The 22,613-nt window shown below is 37.8% G+C and overlaps 2 protein-coding genes across 6 annotated transcripts in view; both read right to left on the bottom strand.

Moving 5' to 3' along the window:
* The window catches only part of LOC129243074 (uncharacterized), a 436,614-nt gene that overhangs the window by 46,642 nt on the left and 367,359 nt on the right, over positions 1–22,613 (bottom strand). The window lies entirely within an intron of this gene.
* On the bottom strand, positions 18,980–20,892 carry LOC129243075 (uncharacterized). Its single transcript, XM_054880174.1, has one exon. The coding sequence runs from the start codon at positions 20,733–20,735 to the stop codon at positions 19,179–19,181; it is 1,557 nt and encodes a 518-aa protein (XP_054736149.1). The 5' UTR covers positions 20,736–20,892; the 3' UTR covers positions 18,980–19,178.

The raw sequence follows: 22,613 nt of genomic DNA on the forward strand, positions 1-22,613 counted from the left end.
ATAAGACCAGAACGCTTTTCGATTTAATACATTAATTTATTTGAGACACAATTTGACAATATTCTTTTATTCTTTATGTTCAATATAATATATAACGAACGATTTTTTTATTTATTGTTGAATTAAAAGGAAAACATAATGGAGAAATGTCTTCCGTTGCTCCATAATCATATCCATTATAACGGGTGATCAATCATGAGGTGCTTTTTTCAATAGTTAAAAAAAAAACAAAAATGTAAATTATGTTCAAAACCTTTATTTATCATTTGAAAGGACATTCTTTGACATTTACTTTTTGAATATGACTTCATTCAAATGTTGACCGCAACTACGCTTAAGGTGGTCCATTCTGAAGGTCCAATTTTCAATCACTCGTTCGAGCATTTCGACTGGTATGTCGTGAATAACACGCGTAATGTTGGCTTCCAGAGCTTCAATCGTAGCTGGTTTATCAGCATAGACCTTGGACTTCACGAATCCCCAAAGAAAAAAGTTCAAAGGTGTGATATCACAAGATCTTGGTGGCCAACTCACAGGTCCTAAACGTGAAATCAGCTGCTCTCCGAAATGACTTCTCAATAAAGTCATTGTTTCACGAGCTGTATGGCAACAGAACGCTGATTTTCATAATACAGTTGAACAATTTGTAGACGTTGTTGCGGTGTGAGTCTTTCCATGATGAAATGCCAAACGCTGTTCAACAAATCCACGATGACAGTTTGCCACAACTCGCGCGCGATCTGTAAAAAAACGCAAATGAAAAAAACTCCTCTTAATTGATCACCCGTTACATTGCTTGGGAATATCTCACTGCAAGTTGAAAATGCATATTTTATATACATACTTACGATGGTCGTTTGGAAAGTCCGTTCAAGAATAAAAACTACTTAATTGTTAGGGGTAAACTTTTTTATATTTCGACTTAGTCTCTTTTTTGGCTTATACACTTCCTCCAACATCCAAGGCTGTTCTAGTTTGTTGATACCTTCCGAATAATGGGATTTGTGCAAGTATGAAAAATTGCCTTTCTATTCTGCAATCACCGCATATTGTTTTTGCTAGCCATTTCTTCAAATTGGGGAACAAATAATAGTCCAAGGGATACTAGGGAGCCAAGTCTGGAGAATAGGGTGAATGTGCAACGAGTTGGAACATTATTTCTATCAATTTTGCCACAACAACTGTTGAGGCGTGATCTGGTGCGCTGTCGTGATGGAAACCGAAAATCACTCGACTCCCTCTAATCAAATGAAAGCCAAATACAATACAAAGATATACCGATCTGGCTGAAATTTTATGCCGCCTACGAACGGCTGTTGGTTTCTTATAAGACGTTTTTTTTATAGCGAAAGTACATTCGGAGGAGTGCCATTGTCCGCCGAGGGGCGGCCACTATTAGAAAAAAATACTTTCTTTATCTTTTGGTGTTTCGTGGTTTCGTACCAAGGCGCTTCTGAATGGTAGTGACGCACCAACCCATTCGGCTACCAACCCGTGTTTTGTTTGGTTGTTTTGGTGTTTTTTTCTGGTAATGTAGTCTGTATTAAAATTTTGTCTAGAATTAAGATGCTGCATCCGCGGCCTTTATATTTCTTCTAGAAATTGTAGAAGCACTTCTGCAAGTAAGTGAATTGAAAGATGGAACGACTGCAATAAAATTGGTAGGTTTTCCGACACTAGTAGCAACACAGACTAATCGAAAAAACATTTTAGAAAAGGTGGGTTTCTTCATGGGTTTCTTTCATGGAATTAGAAAAATTAGATGTTGAAGTAAGAAAACACAAAAGCATCTAACAATTACCCATACCAAAGCTGTGAACTGTACCAGTATAAACTACTTATCAAAATAGTCATAGTAGTTTTGAAAACGGGTAATTTCCAAAGACGCCTTGCAAGGTTGTAATCTCAGTCTGCTGTTATATAAGCTGAACTTATCAATGACTCATTGAACATATTGGAAGCAAATAAAAAAAAAAAAGCAGCTGGGAGCAAAATTGGCGCCTTGACAACATCAATTGCATCAAATTCGAGACTTCAATGTTATCGAAACGCGCTAACATTGAGAAAAGGATGTACACGAATTATCCCTATATTTTGTATCATATATTACCAGCTACGAAAAGTATTTATATTCTTTGCGTCGAATCAAAACTTGGCTTAGAATAATAATGTTCCAGAAAAGGTTGAACGGATAATCCTCCTTAATTTAAACTATGACATTAGGTAAAAGTGGAAGAAATGATGGAAATATTTTCCAATAGGAATCAGTAATGTTGAGATCTAAAGTGCAGAAAGATTTGGAGCGGCTAGATTTAAGTCTACCACGTCTTACTATATTAAAGCTGGCTTACGAGTAAATAGAGATCTTCTATAGAAACCTTGAAACAATATTTACAAGTATCAGAGGGAAGATGATTGTCTTGTTCTACAACAGCCAAGAAATATGTGTCAGCGTACGGCAGAAAATGTGCGCTCTTGCATTTGTGTTCTCGAACTCTAACTATCTACTTCAATAACAGAATAATTTTTTGGAATATTTTGAGTTCATGAATTTACTGTATCTGTACTGCGAAAATGAAAATCATCAAATTTACGCTATGATATTTTCGTTCACACAGAAAAGAGACTCGTTAATTGCTTCTTACGTCTTTCGCGCGATGACCGAAAAAGGCATCCATTACTTTTATGCCTTACTTCCGAATAGTAGTAGTATTTATTGCAAATAAAAGTAAAATATACAAAATTTTAAATTCACTTATTGTAATATTAAGAAAGAAAAAAAAAAATATTTACAATAATTAATGACAATGGCATGAGCCGTCTGTCGATTTATTTTTCGTGCAAAAAAATTATTCTGTTTACGGTTTTTAAAGCCAGTTCAACTCTTTTATTAAGTAATCTCTGTATCTAAAGGCATATTTAATGAAACGCAAAAGTTTATCCCAATGATAATTTTTCCCATTAAGAATCTCAATTAGTTGTGAATCGCTTAAGGTAAATTTTCCGAAAAAGACTTTTCTATATTCGCTTAATATTGGGCAGCGCGCCAGCAAATGTGCTATGTTTTCAAGCTCGCCTAAATTACACATTGATTATTTACTTCCCAATAACCAGAAATAATTGATAGAAGCGAAAGACTTTCACCGTATGCTGCACCAGTTTAGGCGTTAAAAAATCCCAGAGGCTGGCAAAGGGGATTTGGATTTCACCTATTTATAAAAAGTACAACTTCTATTAAAAGTTTTTGATACAACATTTGCTAGTTACCCGATAACGTGTCCTACATTTAGATTTATTTGTTATATCACTGCCTCGATTTCTCGCAGGCATACCTTCAGTCATGGCGCACCCTTTGTCTGCCCTATTAGGCAGAGTAATCCTCCTGTTTGTTTGAACGAATGAACGGTTGATGTGATCTGCTTTGCATGATCATTTGAATTTTCTCTCACTGAACTTCCGTGACTGTGCAATACTTTTATCCCAAAAAAGTTTGCTGTGAAAACTCCATAAAAGGGAAAACACATTTCCCTGTCTTTATACAGACAACGAGTTTGCTTTATAATTAGTGCCGACCAAAAAGTAGTAGCATTTGCCACGTTCACCACCACATGCGCATACAAGTACATAATATCTGCTACACAAACGTTGAATCTTTTTTTTCGTTTTTCCGACAATTTCATGGAGACACTAAACGAAATGTACGACTTTTTTCTCACTGACTTGACGTGATCTTATAAACTTTGATCCTGGGGTAAAATAAACTCGACCACTTCGATTTGTTATTTATTGAGTACGTTTCTAATTTTACTTCTTTTTTCAGGCAGTCATAGACAATTGTGTCATCACACCATTAGCGTGAGCGCTAAACAGAAAATGATGTTGACATAAATTTGGTCTGTCCTGACTGGTTGGATGGTTGGTTGGTTGTCAGACTGGCTTCTTAGTTTACTAGATCAATACTTGCAACCTCCCAGCGGTCATAGAGTGGTCATGCTGTTTACTAGTGAGCATATCGCTGAAACGTGACAGTATGATACTTTCAAATTTTGAGTTTTCAATTTTAGTTAATATGCAACCTTAGTCTCAACTTACTTTGCTTTGGTTCATGTTTAATAAATGTTATATGCAACACTAGTTATTGCCTTGTTTATACCATATTTGCTTTTACTTTCGCATTAGTATGCAAAAAGTGTGCACAATTTTCGAAGTGTAATGATCAGTGATCCTTCAACGAGATCAGTAAAATTGATATATGGATACAGTGGGTGATAACAACAACAACAATGTAATTGCAATAAAAGCCGCACATATGTGCGATCGTTAATGATCGATCAAATAGCGCTTGGCTTGCTAAGATTTCGCAGATTTATTGCACTTTCCCTCATTCACTTGACTTTTTTCGCGATCCTGCTTAGTTTGTGGCAGCTGTGGCACGTGAGTGACAGGTGGTCACCACGTCTAACAAATACCAAATGCTGAGCGCAAAGAAGCCCATTGACGTGATTTCATCAATGAAAATATCAAAGCTGATCGGTGTTGGTGGTGGCGACTCTACTTTATGCATATCAACCAACCTCAATCAACTTAACTAACAGAAAGTTTTCTTGGCTTTGCTATTGGCTCAATTCGTATGCAACCGTTAAAATGTAATGTCGATAATGATATGCACGATCCGTAGCTATACCATATTCCAGCAGCTATTGCACGCAATCACGTTGATCTTCAGTCCATGACAATTGCGGATCACACAAGGTGCAGGAGCAGAGGGTAGGCGAATAAATTATTTGGCAGCTCATCGCTTTTCTGATGCGTGCACTTGTTCATTACTCTGCTCAATTACCGATTCACTAAGTGGAAAAATGCTGTGACCATGCAATGCTTTCAAACATGCAACCCGAATGCAAGAACATCAAGCTAATTTACCATTTTTGCTTGTTTTGCTGCACTGAGAAAATTTGTTAACACTGAACAATTCCGAATGTATGTTTAATTTATAAGTATTGAATGAGAATGACCGCTTAGTTTTAAAAATAGTTTAGATGACTTGGTTACTGGGTTTATTTTGGAGAGGAACACTTGCATGGTTTACACTAATGCTCTCGTTTACTGTAACCATCGACATTAAAGAGCTGACGTACCATAGATGGATATGAAACATATGAATAGACTTTGTTGATAGTATCCTAGTTTCTTCGGCTGCGACAAATTCATTAAATGGATGAATGAAGCTCCTTTGATGAAAAATTAAAGTAATATTTCCTAAAAGCTCTTACGAACTCAGAAAGCTATAGCGCTTCATACGAAAAACTAGTTATCGCGACTCTGATTGAGATGACATCCTCTAAACCACTCCATTTGCATGACAATAGCCAGCTATGCATAACAACATAACTTGAAGCTAAGTCTAAACTGTTCAAGTAGTAGTCAGTCAAATTTAACGTACTAGTAAAAATAAATCGGGTGATATATGAAGTATCTCCATTTGTTCTAGGTGCTATAACTAACGACAAAAATGTGCAGAGTATAAGATACACAGTACTCGTATAACAAATATTTATTGTATTGTTTCTTCAGTGCATCGCATGATTTCTCCCTGTTTTTTCATAAAATTTCTCTTTACCTTTGGGTTAAATACTATGAGCTGATGTTTAGAATTATTTGTTGATGATTTTATAGTAAATTGTCAGTACTTTCAACTAAAAATATGTATTACGTCTTTAAACAATTTGTCTTCTGTGGCAAGAGTGCATTGAAGTTTCTGTGCCAGTATGTAATGCAAATTATCAGAAAATTTGTCTTGATTACTAAAAAAATAGAAGTATAAAAGAAGAACAGCCGCCGTGGACGAATGGCTTGGTGCGTGACTACCATTTAGTAGTGCTCGGGTTCAAAACCCTGGGCTTGAAACGCGAAATGATATAAGAAGTTTTTTCTAATAGCGGTCGCCCTTCAGCAGGTAATGGCAAACCTCCGAGAGTATTTCTGCCATGAAAAAGTTCTTTATGAAATATCATTTGTCGTTTGGAGTCGGCTTAAACTGTAGGGGCCTCCCATGAAAAAACATAAAGACATACACCAAAAATTGGAGGACAAGCTCGGCCAAACACTTAAAAAGGGGTAAGCGCAAATTGTAATATATATAAGTATTTAGGAGCAGAGCATATAAAATATCTATAGTCGATGTTGATCGTGTCCAGGCAAAAGGGAAAGTTGATCACATTTTTACTTTGTTAATTTTATTATTGTATATAAAAAACAACTTCTTTTTTCTCCAAAAATGTTGTTCTGCTTCACCGGATAAATTCCCCATTTTGAATTTTGAAAATCTGTTATTAAATTCGTGATCATGAAAATCTTATTGGTGCTCGTCAAACTAATGCGCAAGAATGTCTCAATTTCACGGGATGTGACATGACGGTCTTGCTTCATCGTTTCGCGAACAGCATCGATATTCTCTGACATAGCAACTGATTTTGGACTGGCTTCCCTGAATTCGTCGATGTGCGAACAGCAATTACGAGAAAATTCTTTGCGCCAGTATTTGCGGAGCTAAAGGATGGTTCTTGCATTGCATTCTTGCCTTGTTAAAAAAAGAGTCGCATTATATCACTTGGTGTTTCAAGCCCGGATTTTCAAACCCGAGCACTACCGAATGGTATCACGAACCAATCCATTGGCCGCTATAGCTGATTTGAGTAAGCAATTTTAACGACCAGTGCCTGCATACAAATACTAATGAGGCCCATATAAAGGGTTTTCCAATAACAGATGTTATTTTGAATAGCCCGCTATTTCGGTAGATGTCACTTTTGAAGCTGTAAGTTTTTGATATATGATAAGTAGAAACTACGTCATTAATACAAATGGACCGATACAAGTGTAATTATTAAAATTCACTATAAAAATGGTGAAAATTTGACGGAGACGGTTCGTAAAACTCGAACATTTTTGGGTCCTCTTGAAGCACCTTGTCGGACGGGAATACAGAAATTGGTGCAAAAATTCGAGCTGTTGGGACAAGTTAGTGATGTGAAGAATAAAACCCGTGCACCTCGCTTAAGAACAGCCGAAAATATTGCTGTAGCCGAAAGTATTGAAAAAATCCCAGGTTTGTTCATTCTCGTCGTTCTTTGGAATTAGGTATTCTACAAACGTCATTACACCTTATTTTGCATAAAGATTTGGGTCTTAAGGCTTATAAAGTCCAGTTAACACAAGAACTCAAGCCGGCCGATCATCAACAACGTCGTGTCTTTGCTGATTGGTCGTTGAAATCCATGAAAATGATCCGGAATTCCATCGAAAAATCATCTTGAGTGATGAGACCCATTTCCACATTTCCCCCTTGGTGGTTTCGTCAACAAGCAAAATTGTCGGATCTTGGGCTCATAAAATCCAAAAGTTATTGTTGAAAAGCCTCTCTATCCTCAACGTGTGACTGTTTGGTGCGGTTTATGGTGTGACGGAGTTATTGGACCTTACTTTTTCGAAAATGAAGCTGGAGCAACTGTTATGGTGAATGGATCGCGCTATCGAGAGATGATTAACAATTTTTTATGACCGGGATCGGATGGTATTGATCTGGACAACGTTTATTTTCAACAATTCGGCACTACGTGCCACACAAGCAATGGAATCATTGATCTTTTACGGGAAAAGGCCCACAATAACACCTCTTATTGGAAAACCCTATATTATAAAGCAATGAAAAATAATATGAAAACTACCGTGGGCCTCCATTAAAATCTGTTGCCGAATTTTATTATTATTATTTTTTAAACATTTGTACAATAATAAATTATTTAACAAATAACTGCTTAGCAGCGCTGGGAACAAAGGCCTTCGGCTGCCTTTAAATTAATAGTAGGTTTGTAATGGATTATATACTATAATTGGCGCGTACACCCTTTTTGGGTGTTTGGCCGAGCTTCTCCTCCTATGTGTGGTGTGCGTCTTGATGTTGTTCCACAAATGGAGGGACCTACAGTTTTAAGCCGACTCCGAGCGGCAGATATTTTTATGAAAAAAACTTTTTGTTAATTTTGGTGTTTCACCGAGATTTTAACCTACGTTCTCTCTGTGAATTCCGAATGGTAGTCACGCACCAACCCATTCGGCTACGGCGGATTAGTGATTGATATTATATTCGTCTTAACAGATCAGTCTCTTTCAGAAACTTATACAGCTTATTAATGTTTCCAGTGGTTGTCTCTCCCAGAAGATTGAGAGGATAAAAAAGGTTAACTGCATGAGAGGAAAATTGATTAGATGAATTATATTATGGCTAGATTTCTTGTAGATTTCCATCAACATGAAGTTCATCCCAGAAAACTAATTAATAAAAATTATTTATAAAAACGTTTTTAATCCATTATTTTATACTCGGCATTCTGAGAAGCGGTGAATTTTCCAGTGTACCACTTCAGGATTATCGCGTTTTCAGTACATACTTTTTAATTAGCATAGAACGTGCTCCTCGTACACGACGACGTAGAGCTTGAGGCCATTGAGTTGAGCAAATACTTGCAATAATCATCTTTGTGCGCACAAATAACAGTAACATGCCACACACGCGCACTCAAATTTAATATTGCTGCATTTGTTTTTGTTTTTGTAGGTCGGCAATTTTCCGCATTGTTGTCCGTCTAATGTGAAAATCATCATCCAACACAATATCAACCAATTTGTAAATATCTGTGTGTGCGCGCATTTGCATCATTTTACTCTGCATTGCATTGCATTGAAAATCGTGATGAAATTGTAGTTTGTTGCAATAATGATTATTGCTGGAGCTAATGCCGCAATAGCTGCTACCATTGCTGTTGATGATGCCGCTACTGCTGATGGCCATCATTTGTTTTCGTTTCAATTTCCATTTCCATTCCCATTTTCATTTCTATTTTCATTTTCATTTGGCATTGCATTTCAGGTGAGCAAGAAAAATCAGGGAAAAATTGGTGGCAATCGATGTATTGATGACGATTTGACTTCGATCGATCCGTTGAAGCTTGACTTATTTTTTGTTTCTGTTTAATCTTGAATAAACTTGCTTTTCGTCTTAGCTACAGTTTTGCATTTCGCTTCAACTTGGTTAGCAGATTGCCGCAGCTACCATGACAATTGATGGTTGTTTACCCGTTTTGGTTGGTTACGGTTGTCACTTTGTGTGCTTGTTCAGATACTCGCGGAGTCTTCTTTTCAACTCGTCACAAGAGCTCACGAATCACCCATTGAATGATGATGTCTAATTGAGCGAAAAATCGTCGCTGATTGATTGTTTTTAAGCAGCAACAGCAGCAACAGTTATAGCGACGCGACGATAGCAGCAGTCAGTAAGCAATTGACATTACAGGCAATAGATCATTGACGTTGTTGTCTTGTTGCCATTGCCGATGCTATCATTGCTTGTACGGTGTGCTATTCAAATAATGGGAAATTACGACATACCGTCTGTTAAATAAGTTATGAGACTGGGAAACCAAATATATAAATTATTATTTCATTCAAATTTATGAGTGCTAAAAAGAGCTCACACTCTTCAAACAAACTTTTGGAAGTAATTTTTTGGGATTACTCTATTTTTTCGGCTAATTTTTTTTCTTGCCAATGCCATTTTACTATTTTCGTTGATTCGCTACTCAATCGCTAACGAGTTCAATAGTTACTCAATAGGGTTGGGTCACTCAGTAAATTTTCAGAAGTTGACTCATTGACGCTAACTCACTTTAAAGAGTCAACTCAGTCAACTAACGTTAACTGCTTGATTATTAGGAGCACACTCTGTTTGTATGTGATGAATTCGCTTATTTTGAAGCTTAGTGCCAAGTTTGCAATTTGATTCGCAAATTAATATGTAATAATGTATTTTAATATGCCATTTTGAAATATTTAAGTATGCCAAAGGACTCATCCATATTGCTTGAGTAAATATATTCTTATTAAAAAGTGTAATGCCGACCCTGTGGACAAACGATTTTTGTTACTAGCAAATCAACATGTAACGTTTTGTACCATATCGATAGTAAGACCTCCTCGCAAAGAGTTTTCAGGTAAGATTCGTTAATAATTACATATAGGAATGTATCTTTGGCTATTATAAAATTGCATAAGCTTCATGCAAGAATTTCACTCATCATGGAAATATTTTTCCATGGAGCAAAAGCATTGAGCCAAAGTAGGTACTCGATTCTTGACAATAAACCAAGTTGCAGATGACCATAAAACTCAGGTTATATGGTAAACTCGTAGCTACATTTTTCCAATACTTCGACAATTTTTTGATAAACAGTAAAACAAGCCCACTTTTGGGTAAATGCGTGTATCTCGTTAACGAGGTAATAAAACTTGCCCAAACTTGGCACTTGGCATTCGTTTTCAACTCAGTAAGATTCGACTCAACTATTATTGAGATCGGATAAAAACGCCCCTACTTTTTATACGTTGAGACTAAACTTCCTTTCGTAAATCTGAGGTTATCAGCTATAACTCGAAAGAAAGTTGAGATATTTTTGCTAAACTCAAGTTTAGTTTTATGTTGAAAATGGCCAATGATCACGCTCGCCACCCATATAAAGGTAATTTTTAAAAAAAGACAGAAATTTGTAACTTGTAAGTCCTACAGATAAATACGAAGTGGCATATAAAGGGAGAAGATTTCACTAACGATATAACAATACTAGCCTAAGCTTCCCCCTCAATTAGATCCCACTTTTTTCAAAAAACCCAGCTAGCACAAGCTAAATTTTACTAACATGTGCGTGGGTATAAAAAGATCGGTTCGTACCAAATTTAGCCTTCCTTACTTGAGAAATGGACCCATTTGAAAATGTGAGCATAAGTGACACATTAGGGTTTGTGTATGCCTGCCGTAATCTATTTATGTGTAGGTATTCATATCTGGCAATTCTAGCCTTTATACAAATGTTGGGTAAAAAATTTAATAATAATTTTTAATTTACTAACTTCATCATCACACCTGACGATCATATAAATGAAAATTTAAATATATTGATTGTATATAATACATCTTGAACGGCTGATTTGAAAATCTGTGAACTTATTTGACAGAGTGTTGCCAGTAGTAATGGTTTTTACCAGCATTGACAGTAGCAGTTGGTGATGAGGCAATTTAAATGAGGCTGCTCATTTGCAATACCATCACTTTTTTGTTTGTAGTAGTTTCTGTTTCAATAAGTATGCATAAATGAGCTGATTAATCAGTAATTGAATATGTATGCGCATATGGTCATGCCACGTGCTACACGCACTCACCATCAGCCAGAAAAGTGAATTTTGCTTTCTATGTAGCAGCATTTGCAGCATGTTGCAAACTACTATTAAGTTCAGGTAGTACTTATGGAGGTCTTTACTCCCCCACAGTCGGATAAACACTTGTTGGTGATATCAAAAAAGGCTGCCATCAATTTACTACTACTTCCAATTAAGTTGTTTCCTCGTTGTTGCTATTACATAATTTTATTTTTACTTTGCTGTTATTGCTGTATTTTTTATTGCTATGCCATAAATTTGGGCACAACAGGCCAATAACCAAGCTTCAAAGCCAATTCGACTATTCTGCCTGTCTGTGGCAGCATGCAGATGAATTGTGGCAGCTGTTGTTGTTGTAGTTTTGCACGCTACTGCCTCCGCTATAAATTATGCTATCATACATTTTGCAAGTGAGCCTAGAGCTGCATAAATTTTCGTTGGGCACATTCGCATGCTGAAAATGTGTCAAGATAATGAAATATGGGCATAAATTATGTGCAGACACCAATGTAAATTTGTTCTAAAGAAAAGTTCCGCGGGATTAGAGCAAAACAGAGCGATAACTCACTACGAGGGGGGTTTGAAAAGTTCGTGTAAAAATTAAAGCTTCTCAATTGTTTTTTTTTCCACATACCCTCCTTTTAGGCTTATACACTTCGTCTCACGCTGTTCTGATATGGTGCTCCCTGAAAAATAGCCATTCGTTTCTGGAATCACCTCGTCGTTTGAATAACATCTTTCTATCGCCTACCATTTCTTCAAATTGGAGAACAAAAAGTAAATCCAGAGAGTCAAGTTAGAGAATAGGGGGGATGTAAAACCAGTTGGAACCATATTTCCATTCATTTTGCGACAACAACTGCTGAGGCGTGAGTTGGTGCGTTGCCGTAATGGAAAAGGAGCATCACTCGACTTCCTCTACTTATATAAGTGCCAAATACAAAGAATATTCCGATCTGGCTGAAACTTTGTGTGTGTTCTTCCAAGAGATGCTAATAACTACACATAACCTCGATATGCGCTAGTAGTGCAATCTCTCTGACGTTGCACAGACTTTTCAAACGACCCTCGTATATGGAAATCATTTTTTAAATAGCTTCTTGCCTACTTCTGTTCGTGGCACGTACTTATATTTAGTATTTTGAATAACCTATGCAACTTTATTGCAAAGCTTAGTTTGGATTAGAAAGCTTGACTGTTTATTCTCATTAACCGTATCTGCTAATTCGTGGCTAGGGAATAGAGGGTATTGAGATTGGCCCTACATATTCGAAGGAAAAAATTCAAAAAGATTAGTTGCTTTTTTTCATTTAAAATCGGTAGGTGACAGAAAATGGGCACGCCGTGGAGAACAGATTTTCAAACGATCCATATGCCGCGCAGCGGATACATGGAACTATATGAACCACCTTGCCACAAATACTGTAAATGTTCAATGGCTTTATTCTAGATAAAAAAGGCCGAGAGGACGTCGAAGACGAACAGTGATCTGGAGGCCTTCGACGACTTAAACAGACGAAGATGTGAACCGAGTTCGTGAAAAACTGCAAAATCCTAACACACTTTTAAAACAGCTTTCACGCGCGGAGCGATGTTGACTGCACCGCTGTAACCAGCGAACTGGGACCGGTTTCTAGTGGAAGGGGAAGGTCCAACGATCATTTTCCCCCGCCAGCCGATTCGGTTGATTGCTTGGCAGACGCTCCGGGCGGAAAGGCTCATTTCTTTTCAATCAAACCCTGTATAGGGCTTCTACACTTTTGCTCAAATTGCTATCCGTTGTGATATGTAAGTGGTTATAATTATCACTAAACGCTATGGCAATGAACAATTTCCTTGCTGATTTACACAAATTACCACTTCCTTGCGGCGTAAGAATTTTCTAAATTCTTTATTAAATAAGGTTTGTATTGCGCACAATTTTCGAAAATATACAGCAATAAATAAATAAGAAACCGTGAAATTCCTTTGCAACAGACCATTTAGCGCTTTGGTATTTGCTGCAGCTGAACACTAGACGAGGCGCAACTAATGCTCATGACGATGTAGAACAACAACATACAACTCGTACAACTCTTTGGTTTGGTAGTAAGAATTGGGATACAAAATCTAGCATACATACTCGTACGTAAGCGCAATGAAACAATAGAAGCATTGCTCTACATTTTTAGTCACTATGCGGTGCGAGTTTTTCTGCATGCCACAAGTCACAAGTCGTATGCCACATGAAACATTGTTCATGGTAATTTAAGTGTAATGTTTTGTACTCAGTTGACATTGTTAATGAATTTTTATGCGAGCATATACACACATATAGGGTGGTCTGGTTTCTTTTTAAATATCCAAAAAAATTAGCAGAAGTTAATTTTTTCGGTATACTCGCAAAGAACGAACATTACCTTTATTTATGCTGCACGATTTTATTCATGTGGCTTCACTGGCTTCGCAATATCGCATCATGTCAACATAGTCACCACGCAACGTTTGCTTGATATTCGGTACGAATCGCCAATTGATTGTTCGCATTACATCGGGCCATCACGGCAGTCCACAGAAAAGCTTGAAGGTAACAAATCGCAGTTCCGAGGCGGTCATTGACATTACCTAGACGGCTGATAACTCAAATACCGAAAATGTTGCGCAAAAGATCGATTATGGCATGACGCACCATTCGGCTGAAACCAAAGATCGCTCAAGTCCATATCGTTACTGACACACGTTATTCCAATAGACCTACATATTAAGAAGACGGCAACCATGAGTGCATTTAGGTTAAACGAAGCGGGTCTATTATTGCGACAAACTCAGTTAATCTCGGTGAGAACTGACTACATCGTCCCGACGGTAACTTTCAATAGGAATTTTGCCACTCTCTTTCCAACTAAGGAAGAATGGAATAAGGGATTCTCTCTAAACAACTTCGACACTACAGTCTATACGGATGGAAGTAAAATGGGCTGCGGTGTTGGAGCTGGCATATATTCTTACAGACTTAAAATTGAGAAATCTGTGCGTCTCCCTAATACCAGCAGTGTCTTCCAGGCGGAAGTACTGGCGATTGGGGAAGCTTGCAGGCTACTAATCGCAGATTTCTCTTTTAAGGGTAATATCGCTATTCTCTCGGATAGCCAAGCTGCAATCCAGGCACTGGGTTCGGCCACAACAACCTCCAAAGTGGTGGAACAAAGTAGAAATAGCCTCACCATCTTGAGTGAAAACCATAAAGTTACCTTAATCTGGGTCCCGGGACATCGGAACATTGAAGGTAACGAAAAAGCAGATGAACTGGCAAGAGGGGGATCTGCCATGAATAACGCTCTTGCAGAATCGGTACTCACACCATTAGGTGCAGTCAAGAGCACAATTTCCCAAAAATACCTCCGAATCGCTGACTGTAGGTGGAAAGTCCAGACGAAATGCAATATTAGCAGAACGTTATGGCCCACCTACAACCTCAAGCAATCGTCGGCATTAATAAGAATGAAACGACGGGATGCCTGGAGACTAACGGCAGTCATAACTGGCTTTTGGTCTATCGGAGAGCAAGCAGCCAAAATGGGTATCCCTCACAATACATACTGTCACAGTTGTAAACAACCGGAGAATGCCCTGCTCTATGGAAGGACAGACTGTTAACCCTGGGCCAACCGCTGTTCGAGAATCTCGAACAACTATCTGGCTTAGACGTTAACAACCTAATAAGGTTCCTAAACCGCACAGACTGGATATAGTTATGCTGTAAAAAACCGTTAAACAAGTTGGCAACGAGGATGTGGCAACAAAATGGTGCGAAAGCGCTAGTTGGATTCTGGAAGAATCACCACTTTAACCAACCAACCAACCATATCGTTAATTTTCGACCGCAAAATATTGTTTATCATGTTAATGTAGCGACCACCGTTCACCGTAATGGCGCTTCCAGGCGCTTTTCAAAGAATATGGTCCGACTTCGGAATCCACACAAAACTGCCACTCTCTTCTTCTTGGCTTCTCGACGATCAAGGTATCTTCTGATCCTTAGATGAGGCAACTTTGCTCGCTTTGTCAGAAAATATGATTTTGGCTTATGTAATTTTAATAGACGCATTATTTGTGCTACACAATATTGACATTGGAAATAAGTTTGAAATATTTTCCAACATTGTTGAATCGTTCCGCGGAGATAATGATACTGACTTTCTGTCAACATTTCCAGTGAGAAAGAGTTGTCGTTGTTAGAACAAGATATGAGTAAAAAAAAACACTATATGGGCCACCTTGTATATAAAATGAACATTTTTATTTGAATAGACACATTTACTTTAATTTTAAATTACTTTACCAACGATAAGGGGAGGCATACCAAAAATAATCGAATACTCACATAGATAAATATTCCATTTACGCTATTTTTCGATTTGAGTGAAAATATTGCTCCTAACTCATTTGCACTACTGAAGTGTTATTCCGAAGGATTTAGCGAAAACTGGCAGTTGTAACATTTAAGACATTTCTATTGAGTCGATATTTGTAGCTTTAAATCAGAGTATTAGTAGTTCTCAGTGAATTGATAGCCTTTTGCTATTTTGTGTAGACTTATCGAGTAAACAAGAAAAAGGAAAGAGAGGGTGGCAATGTTCTGTTACTTAAAAAAAATGTCTTAAAGAAATATCTGTAAGATTTGTGAGCTTGTTTTTTTAAGATATTTAGGGCGCTTACAGTTCCCTGCTACCTGGTATATAGACGCGTTTTATTATATTTTATTGTACGTTGATTTGTATATAAATGAGATATACCACTTTAGGCCAAAATTATCTCACTTTGACTTATGCTAATTTTTTGTATTAAATTGGCATACTCAAGTGTTGGAATATGTGATGTGATTTAATAATTTTTTTTTTGCTCGGGCATGTTTATGGCTGTAAGAGGTTGAAACCGAAACCGCAGCTCAATGGTGAGGACATACTGCAATTTCACATACAACGCTGGAACACGCTCTTTACGTCGCATAGTTCGAGTGCGAGAGAGCTAATCTAAGGTCTTCGAAGCAAAGTCTTCGCATATATGTTTTGGACGAATTCCAGTCACGAAACAAAGCCGTTAAGAGCGGATAAATCAGTGAAATTGCTAAAACGAGTAAGTCTTCGTTTTGTTCGCCTTTATAGGAGCAATTGATCCTTCTTGATATTAGAGCATGCAATAATCTCGGACAGTTTTTTACGGGTGACTTAGAATCACATTATCGCTGTAATGCATAGTGCTTAATACGAGGGTGCCTTTTATATTTCGGGATTTGGCAACCCTGGTGTTGCAATCTGGCAACTGACAGCTGTATCGCAAAGTTTGACATTTTTTGACTTTTACGTACTCAGAACGTTTTGAAATACCAGCGCTATTTGTGTTGTTTACAGTAACTTAAAAGATTCATCTCGGTCCAAAAATGGAATTAAATCGTGAACATTTTCGAGCGATTATTTTTTACAACTTTCGACGTGGATTAACTTAGCAACATTGCATGGATGAACTTAATTCATTTTTTGGCGATGAAGCTCCATCAAGGACCAGTGTTTATCGATGGTATGGTGAATTCAATTGTGGTCGTAGTTCACTCCAAGACGAATTTCGTGAAGGTCGTAAAATTAGTTGTTGTTCCGAAAACCATTGATGCTGTGCGCGAACTGATATTGCAAGCTCGTCATGTGACCTATCGTGAGATTGAGAGAATCTTAGGCATTAGTGGGACCAGCATACATTCAATATTGCATAAACATTTGACTGTCAAAAAAATTTGTTCGCGTTGGATCCCACACAATTTGTCAATCGCTCAAAAAAAGGCTCGTGTCGATTGGTAGAAGGAAATGCTCAAAAAATACGATCGCGGGGCTTCGAAACACGTCTATGACATCGTGACAGGTGATGAATCATGGATTTACGCGTATGAGGCCGAAAGTAAACAGCAGACGACTGTATGGGTGTTTCAAGATGAGCCAAATCTAACAAAAGTTGTTCGCGCACGAAGCACTTCCCAGCAAATGGTCGCCTGTTTTTTCGGAAAAACTGGACATGTCGCAACCGTACCACTAGAACAACGCAGAACAGTAAATTCTGAGTGGTACACAACCATTTGTTTGCCAGTTGTCTTCCAAGAAATTAGGAAAACCAATCGCCAAAGACGGATCACTCTTCACCAGGACAATGCGAGCTCTCACACATCGGCTCAAACAACTGCATTTTTGAGCACCCAAAACATCGAATTAATGGGTCATCCGCCGTATAGTCCTGACTTGGCACCGAATGACTTCTTTTTATTCGCGTACGTAAAATACAAACTGAGAGGTCAACGTTTTTCGACACCTGAAGAAGCGGATGCGGCATTCAGAATGCATGTTTTGGAGGTACCTCATTCAGAGTGGCAAAAGTGCTTCGACAATTGGTTCAAACGCATGCAAAATTGTATAGATCTTCACGGAGAATATTTTGAAAAACAATAAAGTCATTTTCGATGATTAAAATTTGTTTTTGTTCTCTAATCCCGACATAAGGTAGTAATTTTATATTGACCGAGCGAAACTTGCTGATTGAAAAGGAAACGTATGTGTAAAAACAGGCAACCTACGCTTATCTGTATTAGTACTGCCCATAGGAAAAGATAGGATAGGATAGGAAAAGCCCATTGGATAAATCCAGCTTTTACTGGAAATATATTTTTTATTTGCACCAGATTTTCCTGTTAGACGATGAGGACCACACCAAATTTTTACTACCATACAACTGTTATATCCAAATCATCCATATGTAAAATTCTTAACTGGGCGTTTACAAAAAATTAAATTATGTTTATGTTTCAGTAGCGGTTATGAACAACAGTCGATTCAAAATACTTCAGTTGCTTCAACGGATGCCTTGTTTAACAGTATTTATTTAGCACCACAATACATGGCTTTCTTCCGGTCATCGGATGACCTTAATTGTAGAATATGCAAGTTTTCAAATACTTTCTATTTAAAAGGGGGAATATTTTTTTTGTATTTAAATGCGAAATCATAGTATTTAGGATACAGTAAAAATATATTTGAAAAATTCTTGCTTTTTGAAGATGCAGGCCATTTTATATTAAAAAGGTCATGGAATGAACTTAACGGCCCTGAAGGGTTAAGTCAAGTGGAGATTGGGCTTGATTCACCTCAATCAGCGCTGTAGATAATTTCAATTGTACTCGTAGATCGCTCTGCGCCGGTTATTCATTTCGTAAAACTGATCATTCATACTGAATTTATTGCTTAAATTTGTTAGCCATGCGCGTTTAATTGTTAGAAGATACGTAAGAAAAATAACAATCAGTATTGATTTGAATTTTGAACTACGCGTGATTTTAATAGATATTCATATTTTAGACTTGTTTACTAAAGTTGATAAGAATTTATCTGAACGATGTGTTATTTATTGAATTTAAATATTAGTGGAGTTTAGAATGACTATCTGCGTAGTTAAAAACCCACACTTAATCTGAATAATTCTTAATTTTGAAAACTAAACCAATTTGAAGTTGCCCCGAACGCTAGATGGCTTTTTGTATGAAGTTTTTTTTTGTGAAATGCGCTTGGAGGTTTGTTACTCTCACTGTGATGGAACCTATGAACCTATGATGGAACTAGGAACCTATAGAGTCTCATTTTCATTGTGCACTAAAGACAGGTATTTAGTTATGGAAATAAATATTTTTTAAAATATAAATTTATTACATAATACAATATATTTTTAGCTCTCATTTTCATCGTGTTGCCATTCCTTGACATTTACTTAATTTATAAACTCGTAAGTGCATCCAGCAAGTATGATATTATTGACTTAAAGACCACACAGGGAAAACTTTCGAAACTTCACGCTTATACTAAGTAAGACAGATTTATTAAACGTCAGGCGCTGTCTGCTCAGCAACGCGGTACACTGCGTGAGCGTCGTTCACAGTCACAAAAGCCGCGAGCTATTTTCCCTTGACACAGATGCTGTGGCATATCGGCCGAACGACTAGCAGCTTGTCGTGCCAACGGTGAGAATCCTAAATTAGCCGCTGCTAGAGCTTTAACTGGTGATAAGCAACGCCTAGAAGAACGGTCCTGCGAGCCGGCTCGCGGGCATTGTATACTGCTGCCAGAGTTAACGGGGTATTGGCTACCACTAGTGCTTTCACGTGGCGGACAAGATTTGCTACGATGTGGGATTGAGTAAGTTCGTGCCGCGGCACGGACCATTCTTTTATTATCACTAAAAACATCATAAGAGATGCTTTGTGATGCTTCGGTGATGCCCAGCCCCGATAGTGTCATACAGTAGTCGGTATAATTACGAAAATATGGCTTTCGGCCGGTACGTGGGCTTTTCTTTGGTGTGGATGCCATTACAGGATTGGGCGCAAAGCTCGGTGACGTGTTGCGAGAGCGAGAGCCCACATCGAAAGTGATATTCCCACGTCCTCGTTGCGATGCGGCATTGAAAGTGCGATTACGCCCACCCGACACATTATAAGTTGCATTAGGGCAAACATTGTAGGTGGCATTTGTGGCACGTGCTTGCGGCACATTATAGGTAACATTTGCATTGCCACGTGGTACGCTGTAGGTTGCATTTCTTGGCTGAGGACATACATTGTATGTTGCATTTGGATTTTGAGATACTTTGTATGTGACATTCCGTGGCGGGCAGGTGTTATAGGTGGCACTGATAGCACGAGGCCCATGAAAGGTGACATTTTGTGGCCGGCGGACATTGCACGTTGCATTCGCAGCACCGTTTCTTTGTAAATTAAAAGTTGCTTTCGTCGGCGCACAAACGTTATAAGTAGCATTTGGTGCATTTACATTGTAGGTGGCATTTAGAGGTGAAGAAGGCACAATATTTCTTCGCTGAGATGATGTGTAACTGATTGGCGTGGTCGTAAGTGTAGACGGAAATCCTGGCGACGTATAACGAGAATCTTCGGGATGCATTTGGTAAATGGTCGAACACATGTTCGGGACGGGAGGTTGCCTAGACCTGCTAAACGAAGGGGATTGATAACCGGATTCTCGAGAAGGTGAGTAAGAACGTGTACCACCATAGCTGCCTGAGCTTTCCATACATTCAGCATACATAGACTCGATTTCATTAGCAGCAGTACACAATATGTCCCAAACGGTACGACGATTAGGTGAACCGCCACCTTTTAGGCGCTCTTTGTATTGCTCCTCAAGCAGAAATCGTTTCATCTCCGACAACTTCTCCAACCTTGCATACTGATTTTTACGCTGCTCATCGTAAAACTCTTCCTGCTGCGCTCGTGCAAGATGACGCTCAAGGTCTTGTTTTGACAGCGTAAAGAGCTCCGACGGTGATAGTTTGAGTTTACGGGCCCAAAAGAGAATCTCCCTTTTGGTCAATTCTGAGAGATCGTCGTCTTGCAACGGATTCGGTTTCGTCGTACTGGTCGAAGCATCGGCGCATGAGCTCATGGTCGCCCACCGTCGATTAAGTAAAAGAAATTCTGGAACTTTTTTAGGTTTGTTTTGATTGAACGTTAACTGCAAATTTGTTATTTTGTATTGCACTAGAAATTTAGATTATATGTCAATAAAATTTGACTTGTGGTGAATATCGAAATGTGCACGCTTTGATAGCAAAATCAAAACAAAATTGAAAAACTCATATTTTCGATAGTGTTCATAAGCGCTACGTTAATATATTTATAAGATTCAAATGAATTCTTAACAGAAAACTTATAAACGCACATATGTAGTTCTTTAAGTGATAGCGACCGTAAATCTTAAATCAAATAAAAAGAAGCAAACGGAAAATCAATGATGAAGTAGATTAAGTATTCGAATAATCTCATAAACAAGTTAAACGGATTGGCGAATAGGTGAAGCAAACTTCATCAACTTGTTGCCACTATTGACAGCTGAAGCGGCAAAAAACGAAGGCACTACAATAACAAAGATAGTAATCGTCGGATTGCCCCACTGTAACATCTCAGGCAATGGCGGCAACATTTATGATTTCCTGCATTTAATTATGATTGCAATTGGCTGGTGGAAAATGGAAAGAGTCATGAACAAGTTCATGGCCATAATATGCTGAATGGAAGATACGAAGTGTATGTTCATTCGAATATAGTTGTTATAGTTAGCCGTTGTTGTGATTGCTTTTGTGGCCTTTGCAGTTGCTATTGTAACTACTGATGAAATGATTGTCTGAAGTCGATGATTATATTTGGATGGTGTTGCTAACTGTTGGCAGCTGCCGATTGCTTTCTTTATAAATTATAACATCATTTCTTGTTGTTGCTTTAATAATCTATTTATAATTTACAAGACAAGATGAGTTCAAGTGATGAGGTATGTTGAAATAAAGTTTTAATAACACAAAAACAGAAACCGAATTACAGTAAAAGAGTTTTTTATATTTTTACTTTATTATTTGTTTTGATTTCATTGCCGATAGCACAATTTCGATACTTTTTTGATCGATGTTTTTGAATTGGTTAAAAAATGGTTTTATTTCTGATCTCTCTACTAAAAGAATTGCTAAACGCCATAGGGGCACAAAATCTCACTAACCAATGGGTTTTTCAATAACAGCTGTTACAGGTGAATGGATTGCGCTATCGAGAGATGAATAACGATTTTTTTGGCCGGAACTGGATGGTATTGATCTGGACAACGTTCACTTTCAACAAGACGGCACTACGTGCCACACAAGCAACGAAACCATTGATCTTTTACGGGAAAAGTTTCCGGACCGTGTTATCTCTCGAAGAGGTGATCACAATTGGAAATTGGCCACCGAGATCTTGTGATTAAACACCTTGTGACTTTTTTCTTTGGGGCCACGTAAAAAGAAGGTCTACGCCAACAGCCCAGGGTCGATGCGAGACATCAAAGGTGGAATTCGTGAGGCTATCGAGGACATAGGGCGGCCACTTTGCAATTCGGTTATGGAAAATTTCATGAAAAGCATATTGTCCTGTGAGCGCGTATATTAAAAAATAACATTTTTCTTTCAATATCAAAATAACACCTCTTATTAAAAACCCCATTACATATATTGATTTCATCTTCTAAAAATAAAGAGAAAACATGCTCCAAATATTTAATTTTTTATTCTTTTAATTTTATATTTTTCTGAATGAATGCAGCACTTTCTTAGATTATTAGATTAATACTTTGACTTGTGGCTTAGCAATATCGTACGTACGGACGATGATGCTTTAGTTGAAATATCGTCCGATTTGGCAACCGTAAGTGGATAATCAAACTAATCTGTGGACAATGGAGTTTCTTAATCTCTGCACGCATTGACAAATTGCCATATAGGAAGATGAGTTACGTATG

Source organism: Anastrepha obliqua, chromosome 3, assembly GCF_027943255.1.
Source record: "Anastrepha obliqua isolate idAnaObli1 chromosome 3, idAnaObli1_1.0, whole genome shotgun sequence".
Lineage (NCBI taxonomy): Eukaryota > Metazoa > Arthropoda > Insecta > Diptera > Tephritidae > Anastrepha > Anastrepha obliqua.